Source organism: Artibeus jamaicensis, unplaced genomic scaffold (assembly GCF_021234435.1).
Source record: "Artibeus jamaicensis isolate MK-2021 breed Jamaican fruit bat unplaced genomic scaffold, CSHL_Jam_final scaffold_847, whole genome shotgun sequence".
Taxonomy (NCBI): domain Eukaryota; kingdom Metazoa; phylum Chordata; class Mammalia; order Chiroptera; family Phyllostomidae; genus Artibeus; species Artibeus jamaicensis.
Window position 1 is genome coordinate 24,178,818 of NW_026522057.1, and position 11,355 is coordinate 24,190,172.

At 44.9% G+C, this 11,355-nt stretch overlaps 1 protein-coding gene across 1 annotated transcript; it reads right to left on the minus strand.

Annotated features, from left to right (window-relative positions):
- Positions 1 to 723: 723 nt before the first annotated feature.
- On the minus strand, positions 724 to 10,253 carry PDPN (podoplanin). Its single transcript, XM_053660129.1, has 6 exons — positions 10,205 to 10,253; positions 9,929 to 10,065; positions 7,560 to 7,686; positions 4,093 to 4,119; positions 3,457 to 3,568; positions 724 to 2,402 (listed from the first exon to the last, which is right to left on the minus strand). The coding sequence occupies exons 1-6, from the start codon at positions 10,251 to 10,253 to the stop codon at positions 2,396 to 2,398; spliced, it is 459 nt and encodes a 152-aa protein (XP_053516104.1). The 3' UTR covers positions 724 to 2,395.
- Between the last annotated feature and the right edge of the window lie 1,102 nt (positions 10,254 to 11,355).

An 11,355-nucleotide genomic window follows, 5' to 3' on the forward strand; every position in this document is an offset into this window, starting at 1 on the left:
AACTGAGTATTTGCTATGAGGAAGGCGCAATTCTCACAGCTCTCCGGGTCTCAGCATCCAACCTGTATGAGTGGGGATAGGATTGCATGGGAGGCAACGCGGGGCTTCGCACTGGAATTCTCACGGGGCAGTGTAGGTGGGGGTGGGGAGGAGCAGATGGATGGCAGAGAGGGACAGAGGCAGAGCGCATGGCCATTGTCATCTCCAGACCGGCAGAGCCTTTGCAGTCAAGGGCCAAGGAGCAATGAGTGAGCTGTTCCAGGAGCGGAGACTCTGGAGCAGGCTCCCAGGCCCACACAGAGGAAGTGCCCTCAGCCAGGGTCATGGCACCTGCTGTTCCCGGGCAGCCAGGCCCAGTGCACTTAAGGTCAGGTTCGCAGGGAGGACCGGCCAGGCAGGAGAAGGGGTGGCCGCTCCCTCACCTGGCTCCTCTCTCAGTGCAGAAAAACCAGGACAAAACCCAGTCAAACCGTTAGGACCAGAGAGTGCAAAAGAAGTCCCAGGTGCCACTTGTCCTCTCATCCCATTCGTCTGCTTGACCTTAACCTCTAGGTGAAGGGCATCATTATATTTTTTTCTCCATGGCTGTACTTCCTATGACCATTTACAATTCACTCCCAGTCAAGAGGCAGATGTTGATGTGATTTATAAGCTTATCCAGAGATGCTCTTAAGGGTGACCCCTGGCGTGATCGACATTTCTAATCAAAGCTCTGACTCAGTGTACTATGGAATCATCTGTTTTATTTTCAAACATGTCCACACTGCATTGAGCATCAACACAGATGTGACAGAGAACCCCGCAGCCCTGTCCCAGCAGGCCATGGGTCCAGTGTACGACTTGGGGTGGACCGGTGCTGTTCACGGTGAGAGAAGAGAGAAAGGGAAAGAGGAAATGGACACACAGTATCCCCAACTCCTGTTCAGGATTCCGAGTGACGAAACGGAGGGACAGTGAGCTCCTGAAGCTCTTCTACACCCCCTGCTCTCACTCAGGTGCTGGGCAGATACGGAATGCGGGCGGGGGGACAGCTGGACTTAGTCAAGAGTAGGGCACACTGTTTAAATAACATCCACCCGTCACTGAAAAAAAAAAAAGTGGGGGGAGGGGAACAGGCTGTGCTTCCCAACTGACAGTTTACTTTTTCCTGTTTTATGAACTCATACAAGTTTCCAGGATGTCACAACTGTGTGACCGCATTCACAGAACGCCTGCTCAGTCTAAGGACCTTTTGTTCAGGGTGAAGCGTTCAGCTGACCTCTGGGAGGACATGCACAGAGCTGGACGGTTCTAATACCGAACGGCAGCCTGGGCTCCTTGATTTGGATCTTTTCACCTGTGAACCCACAGAAACACACAGGCTATGTTGTAAAGACTGAGAATATATTCTGTTTTTCAGTCCAGCTGCTTTTTACAAAATTAATATTTTGCAAGGTTATTTTTGCTTCCCCTATCTTCCCCCTGAGGCAGAAAGGAAATGCTAGAAAACTGGCAGGTTCTATGTCCCATGCCAGAGGCACAGAGGGTTTCTGTCTGCCTGGGGACCACCCGGGGGTCTTGGTTTCTGGAAGACGGAAGCCTCTGCCGACGCTCTAGAGGCCACGGGGCCTCTAACAGCCTCCTGGGCCATCATCAGTGCTGAGGTCTCCACTTTCCAGAACAAAGCAGCCAATCCGAAGGACTTGTGTCATGGGCTGAGAGAAGGCCACCCCTGTTGCTCCCCAACATCTGAGGGAAGCAGTAGGTCAAGAGGGAGCAAACCTCTTGGCCATCAAATTAGCACTGGGAACAAGGGTAAAGCAAGCCGACAGGCTGCCCTGTGGCCTTGTGGTGAGAACTTACATATTACCCAAGTTTAGACCTTTCTAACTTGATTATCCACACTGAATCGGGCTTTTAAAGTAGACCACACTAGACTGGAATGTGTACACTTTAACCGGAAATTGCAAAAGGCTTATGCCATTTGCTGACACAGCACTAGACCCAAAGACGCCATTGGTATAAATATTTCCAGATTCCTTCGCATTTCGACAATAACAGAGAATGGTCGGAACAAAGATGAGTACAGTTTCTAACATTAACGGAGTTATGTTGTCCCTCTTAGTCACAAATCAATTTACATAGTTGTGCTCCATTATCTATGCCTTTTTAAAATAAATCACCTTTTCCAAAATTTGTATTTTAAAAAAGTTTCTCAGAAGACAAACGCTTAAAGGAGCGAGTCTTGGGAGTCATCATTCCTTCCGTTGCTTTTGCAAGAGGAGGGATCACCATGGATTTTGAGTGGGGACAGCCAGGCATTTCCACGGGTCATCTTCTCCCTCCTGCTCAGGGGCCAGGAGACTGGAAACTCTTTTTTAAGCGTTTTGGCAGAAGGGCACAATTCTTCAGCTCTTTAGGGCCTGTGAAAACAAAGGGAAAGGTGACTGCCACTTCTTTTACTGGCACCATGACTAGTAACCCTGTGAGTCACATTCCTATTGTCCTTTTGGGGTGTCCAACCCGCAGCCCAGAATGGCTATGAATGTGGCCCAACATAAAACCGTAAATTTGCTTAAAACCATTTTTTGCTCATCGGTTTTTGTTATGTTTGTGTATTTAATGTGTGGCCCAGAAATGCCAAAAGGTTGGACACCCCTGTTCCATTTTGGGAACCTGGTGCTCTTCTTTCCAGATCATTCCTCCCGTGTACCTGGTCCTGTACAGCCACAGTCAGATGCCCAGGTATCTCCAAATACAGAAATCTGCACCTGCATTGTGACTCATGTCCCCCAGCCTCCCGGATCCATAGCATCTGTCCTGCCCCTGTCCCCCCGACTCCACAGTCATATATTATCTCCCCAATAGAAATAAGCAAAAGGTTTCCTCTGGCTATACATTCGAATGTTCTGAATTCATAGGGAAATTTAATAAAGAGAAAGAATGCCTTCCTTTCACCAATGGCCAATGCCAGGAGTGCCCTACCGTGTGTGTGTGTGTGTGTGTGTGTGTGTGTGTGTGTGTGTATGTGTGTCCAGGGCAGGACAGACAGAGGGTCCCCATCCCAGTAAAATTCCTCACCAGAACAGAGATCTGGCCCTGCATCTGATAACCTTCTGGAAACCTCTCAGCTACGATGATTGGACACAGGGTGACTAGGTGTCCAGTTAAAACTGGGTTTGGTTGGGTTTTCTCTCAAGTTCAGGGAGTTGGAAAATTAAGCCACAAGGTCAAATTTGGCCAGAGGTCAAGGGGAGTCAGCCAACAAGTCACCTCGGGCTCTGGCTAGCTTTTCTTGGAAATGATAAGGCCTCTATAGATGCATGTTCTTCCGGGTCAACTTCAGATGTAGTGCTTCTGGAGGGAGGGGCTTCTGGCCAGGACCTTTATTTAAAGGTTCCCATTGGTCCAGAGGCCAGAGCTCTATGAGTGACTGCCTTCGCCGACCTATCACATGGGTGTAAGTTATTTACTTACGAGTACCTTCCCGACATCTTCCGCACGACCACAATGATGAGTCCGCCAATGAATCCAATGGCTAGTAAGACTCCAATGATGATTCCAATCAGGGTCCCTGTCGCCAAGCCATCTGAATGAGAAGGAAAAACCATGAGCTCTCGATAAACATTGTATCGCAATGGCCACCACCCCGCTGCAGAGAGCAAATAATGTTCTGTATTGTTTGTTCTGTATCCAGCTTTCAAAGCGTGGAAACTGTGGGCTGTTCTGATCCCATTTTATAATTTCTGGGTCTCAGGCTCAATGAAGCATACCACTGGTACCGACCGAATGGCTTCACAGTTAATTACTGGGTGGCATTTGTGTACAGCTAGTCAATCAGTCCCATTTTCACTCCTAGTTCACAATAAATTGTGATATGACACTCTTCTCCACAGTTGCCACCGCAGACACGCTCATGTGTGGTTTGCTAATTTTCAAATACAGGCAACTCCCTTAAAAGAAGTTTGAAACCTCCTCTTGAAAGACTCTTGAGTCTGTGCTGGTTGGCTTCCATCCAGAAAAGAATGTAATTCATCACGAAGATTAGGTTCAAAGAAACCTTTCTTTTTTTTTAATCCAAAAAGAATATTTTAATACCCAAATCTAGCTTACCTTTCTCCACTGTTGTCTGTGTGTCTTCTGTAAAGAGAGGTAATGATACAGAATTATTAGGATTTAATAACTATAATTTAACCATTGGCACAAGATGAATTTACCCTAAGTGGAAGGTAGCAAAATAAAAGCAAAGAAGATAATTTCTTAAATAAACTGGGTCAGGGAATTTTTAAGCAAGCTGGCACATGCGCCTGTCTTCAGCACTATCATTATTGAATTTACGAACACTGGATGCTCTGGGTCCTCAGTATTTCAATGTACTTTACTCCTATCGACTTTCGAGAGCAGAGTCAATGTAACTGGCCCACAGAGATCTTAAATAAAGGGTCAAAAAGTTTCAGAGCTTTAGGGCAACAAAAGGATCCAAGGCTGTTGATTCTTGGCCCAATGTCAAGATCATGGAACCCACCGTGATAAGGTCTATTTTGAAGAATTTTCATTTTGAGAGCAATATGCTCTGGTTTCCGAAGATGTGGGCAAGACTGGGACCCATCTTGTGACATTACAGTAATTCCCTGCTTTTTCTTTGACAGCAAAATTGAATCTTACAGCTCAGTTTACTGAGAGAATATACCCTTTCTGTTGATACCACTGTGATTTTAGAATTTCTATCTGCAGCCAAACCTAGTTTAATACTAGCAATGTGAATATTTTCGTTTACCCATCACATGGGTATCTGTTATTTACTTACAGGTATCTTCCTGTAAGTAAGTAAGTAATAAAATTATGAGTTTCTTGCAGATAATTCTACACAATTTCTATGTAGAAATGAAGGTGTTTTGTTTCTCCCATCAACCTCTTTGTATACAGAGTCCCTAACTCCTCTGGGGTGGGACACGGGGGTGGTATTTGTTTATCTAGTTTGCAGATGGAGAGAAGTCAGGGCACCTTGGTTTGACGATGCGGTGGAGCGGAGTGAATCAGGCCTTCCAACAACCTTAGCTCACAACTTGCAAACTACAGATACCCAACAGCTTCTCTAATCAAAGGTGAAATCAGCCGGCCATCAGCAACAAGCTGCTTGCTTTTTTCTAATGGTCGGGTTTGAAAGAAGCCACCTGCCTTGTACCAAGGCTGTCTTCGGAAAGATGCCTTTTCAAGATGGTCCCAGGGTAGGGGCCCCCAATCCCAGCTCTCCCTGTATGAGCAAGGCTCATGGCTCTGATGCATCTACCCAGAGCTGTAGCTGTATGTGCAGTCACCATAAAACAGTGGGTAGGAGAAGGATAGACACGAGTCCTTCCCAAATCAAAGGCATCACCCGATCAACTCCCAAAATGTCATCCCTGGCTGCCAAATACCAGCAGAGACAGGTCAATTATTTGCTTAACATAGTGGCTGCCACTTCCAGTCTCATAACATGCCACCGTCACCACCAATGACACCATTGGTTAGAAAAATGCCAAAAATACAGTTTATGGAAGATTCCTCACTAAATTAGAGCTTATTAGTCCTGCACTCCCTAGCTCCCTCCCAATTAATGACTTGACTATGATCACAAAATGTGTCATATGTGGGAACACTGTTGAACTTGGGCGTTTCATGGGAAAGACATCTGCTGCCTTAATAAAAGTAGCTCTTAAAAAGCCCCAGTGCTTACAATCACATTTTAACTCATGCGAAAATTTCTTGGGACACTGATGTTTAAAGTGGAAATATACGATAAGTCACACATTTTGTGACGGGGTGGGGCAGGGGCCCGGACAGAAGCATGACCATGAGTATTTTCCGGGCAATTGAGAATTTCTTTTTTTAAGGATTAGGAGAGGTATCCTGGGACGACAGAAAGAATACTCGACTCGGAATTTCCCATTTCCTCTGTGAATTAGCTGTCAGCTTATGTTGCAAATGATCAGTTTGTTTCCCAAAATTTGAGATTCTTTCCAATGATGAATGATATTGACGATGCTTTTCTAGCTTAGCTTTTTTCAGTTTTCTCAGCTGTTTGAACGTTAACCATTTCTTCAGCATCTTGGAGTGACCTTGAGGCTTTATTTTCAAAGCACTTTTATGAAGCCTTTCTTTTCTATTGTGATAAAATATAGATTACATGACATTTTCTGTCTTCACCATTTTTGTGTACAATTCAACGCTAGAAAGTACATTCATATTTTTGCACCATCCTCACCATCAGCTGCCTGCAGGAGCTCTTTCCATCTCGCAAAACGGACGTTCCACACCCATGAAACCTTAACTCCGCACCCCCTCCGCCCCGCCCCCAAACCCCAGGCCACCACCCTTCTACTTTCTGTCTCTGTAACTTTGACTGGTCCCTGTATGGCAACTGAGCAGAATCGTACAACATGTGCCTTTTGGTGACTGGCTTATTCCATTTGGCATCATGTTTCAAGGTTTAGTTGTACCAGGTATCGGAACTTTCTTCCCTTTACAGGCTGAGTAACATTCCATTGTGTGTATTCGCCACATTTTGTTTAACCATTTGTCTGCCTGTGAATTCCACATTTTAGCTATTGTAAAGGATGCTGCTATGCACACGGGTGTATAAATATAAAGCATTTTTTAAAAAATCCTCAGACGTATTATAAATTTTATAAAACCAGATTGGTTTGGGGGTCTGGAAATGTATATCGACAATAAAGAATAACTAGATTTCTAGGTGTTCAGAAGTGCATTTGGCTTTGGGGAGGTGTTTGGGTTTACTTCCATTTAAAGCTAGAAATATCTATCTACGATAGATAAGATGATTTATACAAAATAGCTCATTGTACCTATTGCAGGGTTGGTTAGCTTCTTTTCTCTCCCACCCCTATCTACTACAAAATTAGAGCATATTTTAAAAATGATTTAATTTTTTAAGAAAGTTCTAGGAATAGGAAGCTATCTCTTTCTATTGCCAAGTTGTAGTGGCAATGACCTTGGCTCATGCCTTGCAGTGATGGTCCAAACCTCATACTAATGGAAAAGACCCAAGGTCCTCCTCTGCAGCTTCCTTCCGAGATGTTCCGTCCACACGACAGACTGCAGGTGCCAATTGTGCGTCACAAGTGCCACCCAAGAACCTGGCCACACTGGAAACACCCTTGCTCCACAGGTGCAGACATAAACTCAATGCACAGTGGTAAATAGCAATATACAGTCTATTGGGATTTACATAGGTTGGCTGAGTTTTATGCTCTCGGTGAAAACACAAAGTTCTTAGTGTAGCATTTCATCACCTTAGGGTCAGGAACACAATACCAGTGGCTACTCAACCTTGCCCTTGTGGGGACATAATCACCAGCTGTCATTCAAGGTAAAGAGCTGTGTTCAGCCACCCAATAAATCAGGTTTGATTTAGCAACCTCATACACTGAATGCTGAAGCTCTCCCGTAAGGCCTGGTTCAGAATTCACTCGTGTATTCCAAAATGTGCCCTACTGACTGTTATACTTGTTCACGGGTTGGGGAATGTACCGGTTATGCAAAACAAGATCAATGCCTATTGGGGTGACTGGTGTCCTTACCCACAGAGCGACTGGTGGCCACAGACAAGGCTGTGGTGCTCTGGCTTTCTTCTTGGCCAGGGACCCCACCTCCTGGAGTCGGCAGGTCCTCTGTGAGGAAATCTGTGTTCTTCGTGTTTGTGGGCACCTGTTGGAGAAGTAAATGAGGCAGAACAGAAATAGAACACTGTCTTAACCTACAGACACTGTCTTATAAGAGCAAAGAATTTAAGCTGGCATACATATGTGAAGTACATGATGATATAAATTGAAAGTGGAAACAAGTAAACAAACAGAAGAGTAGAAACAGGAATAAAACCAAGCGAACTCCATCAATGAATGCCAAATGTTTACTGCCATGGGTCTTAATTCCTCAGAAACTATTGGATCTCTAAGCTTTAAATCTTTGTCTTCCTTGAATTGAAGTGGCACTTCCTCCCTGCAACATTCGGGGGGCACATGACATGGCACACATCACCTTTCACTGCCCTCTCCCTCTCCCCAAGAGAGCTTACCATGTGCCAGCCCCTTTAAACATTACACACACACACAGCCTATTAGTCCTGTAGTATGAACAAGGCTTAAAGAGATTAGAAAATATGCCCAAACTCACATGCTAATGAGACACAGAACAAGATCTGGAAGAGGTTCTGTTGACTCCAAAATTTATGCCAATGTACAAAAGCATCCAACAAATAGGGTTGTGAACACAGGCGACAAAGGCAAAAATAGATAAATGGGACCACATCAAACTTAGAAACTCTGTGCATCGAAGAACCCAACCAACAAATGGAAAAGACAGTCTAGGCAATAAGAGAAAATGTTTGCAAATCATATACTTGATAAAGGTAAGAAGCACTCCTACAACTCAATAACAAAAAATCAAATAACCTGATTAAAAATGGGGAACATACTTAGACATTTATCCAAAGATAATACACAGTGGCCAACAAGCAGATGAAAAAATTTAATGTCACTAATCATCAGAGGAATGCAAATCAAAACCTCTGTAAGATTATTGCCTCAAACATGTTAGCACAGCTAGTATCAAAAGAACAGAAAATAATGTGTTAGCAAGGTTGGGGAGAAATCGGAACATTTGTGCACTGGTGGTGTACGTGGAAATGGTGCAACCACCAAGGAAAACAGGATAGAGTGTCCTCAAAAGAAGCAGAAACAGAGCTATCATCTGATCCAATAGCCCAAAAGAATCAAAAGCAAAGTCGGCAAGAAGTGTTCCTATACCGTGTTCATAGCAGCACCATTCACAACAGCCAGTAGCAACCCAAATGTTATTGTTCGAAGCTATTAGAGCTATTGTTCGAAGAGTATAGTTGCAGATTTGCAAAATGAAGACATTCTAGAGATCTGTTTCACGAGGTGAATATACTTAACACTACTGGTACACTTGTAGGTATACTTAAAGATGGTTCAGATGGTAAATTTAATGTTATGCATCTTTTAACACAATAAAAAACAGGTTGATGAGTATCTGCTATGTGCTTAGCATGGTTCTCAACCCTGGGGACATGCTAGAACAGGGTCTAGCACGCTTTTCAGTAGAAGGCCAAATGGTAAGTATTTTCATCTTTGTAGAAGAAAGAAGAATATTTTCATTTGGTCTCCACTGCAATCAACTACTCAACTCTGCTTACAGTAGGAAAGCACCCTGAGATCATTCTCAGCTGAACAGGAATTGCAGTGTTCCAATAAAACTTTATTTATAAAAGCCAGTAGCTAGTGAATAATTTGCTAACCTCTGAGCTAGAGAGTAACTCCAGGGGGATGTCTCGGGAGGGAGGAATACGATTCCCTCAAAGGTTGAAGGGTGGCTTCTAGACCTCCTCAGTGTCTCCCAGAACCTGGCATCTTGTCTTGCCTATGGTAGGTGCTTAAGACACCTCTGAACTGACTAAGATTCATCAGGTTGGGAATGCGCAGTTGGGACTTCGCACAGACTACACCGGCGTGCTCTGTTCCTCGCTTCTAGTCTGTGTTTATCACCAGTCACAAGAAGACAAGACACTGTGACTCCACTTCTAGAAACTTTTATAGCCATGCCAGGGTTGCAAGGTCTAAGACCTTCTTGTATTGAAAAGTGGGCTGTAGCAGATCAGACAGCTACACACCTACTTTTTTACTAGTTTGAGAAGCCCTGGTATACATACTGTCAAATCACCTGTGATCAGCACACCAGCTACGTGCTAGCTGGATGAAATTAGGAGGTCCTTTTTTTGCAAGCCAGGTAACAATTCCTTCATAGGGTGGCTCCCACTGATTCCATATACTTAAATATATAACTGTAGATACATATGTGCGCATGTACACACACATCCTTGCATATGACTACATGCCTACAAACCAAAATCCTCTCTCCCTGGGCCACTCACCTGAGCTGTCAAGCCAGCAGACTCATAGGGGTCTTTACTGGCACCTGGAGTCACTGTGCCATCTTCCACACCTGGGTTCACCATGCCACCTTCCACACTTAAGGTCGTGGTGTCATCCTCTGGCAGGACTGTGACGGCTAAGAAAGAAAGACTGAGTCAGGGCTTACGGTGGAAGCAGTGGGGGCAGACCTAAAGGGCGGGCCACAATCAGGTGATTTTTTTCCCATTTCTTTTGGGGATTTGTTGTTATTTTTACCTTTCCTGCATACCACAAACCATTCTCCTTGCCACACCTCTGGCACAGGGACAGGCTGGTTGTCTCCATCGCCAAAAAAAGGAAGGTGGAAATACAAAAAGGCGAAGCAGCCAGCACCCCCCCCCACCCCCCGCCGGTATCCCACTGAAGCCCCCGGAACAGAGGGATGGCATCTTTTCCATTCAGTAACGAATCAGGTTTTTCCCGGTGCCATTCCATAGGATGAGTTAATGTTTTCGGGTTAACAGAATATCATTTAGACTGGGAAAAATTCTCAGTCAGAGTCACCCCGAAAGCGCTCTAACACCACCTTCACAGGTTCTGTCTCCAACCTACTGAACCAGGCCATACAAAGGCAGGGTCACAGTCTTCATGGTGTCAAGCCTGCGCTCCACTTAATTTTGAGACCGCTGCCCTCAGAGGTTACATTGGGTTCGACCTCTTATTTTACAGTTGGGTGAATGTCTACAGGGGAAAGTCAGTAATATAATTAAGGATGCCAGAGGTCACTGAAAGAACTCTTTTGTGCACTGAGAAGTATACCAACAAGAGACCTTCCAGCCCCTGCCCCTGCCCTGGGCTCCCGGGCATGAACACCAGATGAGTGAGGACCAGGGGATGGGTAGGGCGGGGAAATAGCAGGACGAACAGGATGAATTCTACAACTAGGCAGAGAACAGATCACAGCAGCGGCCTCTTCTTCACCCTGTGTCACCATGATCTGAACTAATCATGACCAGGCCAGAGCGCCATCTCAACTCACCAAATAACCCTTCGGTCATTAAAGATCTGACTCACTGGCCACAGGCTCTGGCCCCAGACACAGAGGGGATCTGGAAATTCTATGACTAAGTACAGCTGCAAAATAAGAGAGCACGTGCATCCCAGGACCAAGAGGGAGGGGGTGCTTAGGGACTGTTTTGAGCATGTAATTAAAGAGCGGAGTCCATATTCAAGCAGTGCTCAAGCTAGCAAGCAGACTTCAGACTATATTCCTCTTGATGCTTTGCCAGCCCAGCCAAAGGCACTGCTACTAAATATTTGATCACAACTTCTTTGCTGATGCACAGACAGAGAGAGCCTGTAAAAGGAATTCGTTTGTTCTCTTTGCATCTAATCAATCTACTACAACGGCTTTGGATTAAACTCCTAAGTATATGCATTTATTTTT

Coding starts and splice junctions, on each gene's coding strand:
- PDPN (XM_053660129.1), bottom strand. CDS start 10,253: ATGGAGACAACCAGCCTGTCCCTGTGCCAGAGGTGTGGCAAGGAGAAT. Junction 10,066..10,204: donor GAGGTGTGGCAAGGAGAATG/GTTTGTGGTATG, acceptor TTTCTTTCTTAG/CCGTCACAGTCCTGCCAGAG. Junction 3,569..4,092: donor ACAGACAACAGTGGAGAAAG/GTAAGCTAGATT, acceptor CTTCTCATTCAG/ATGGCTTGGCGACAGGGACC.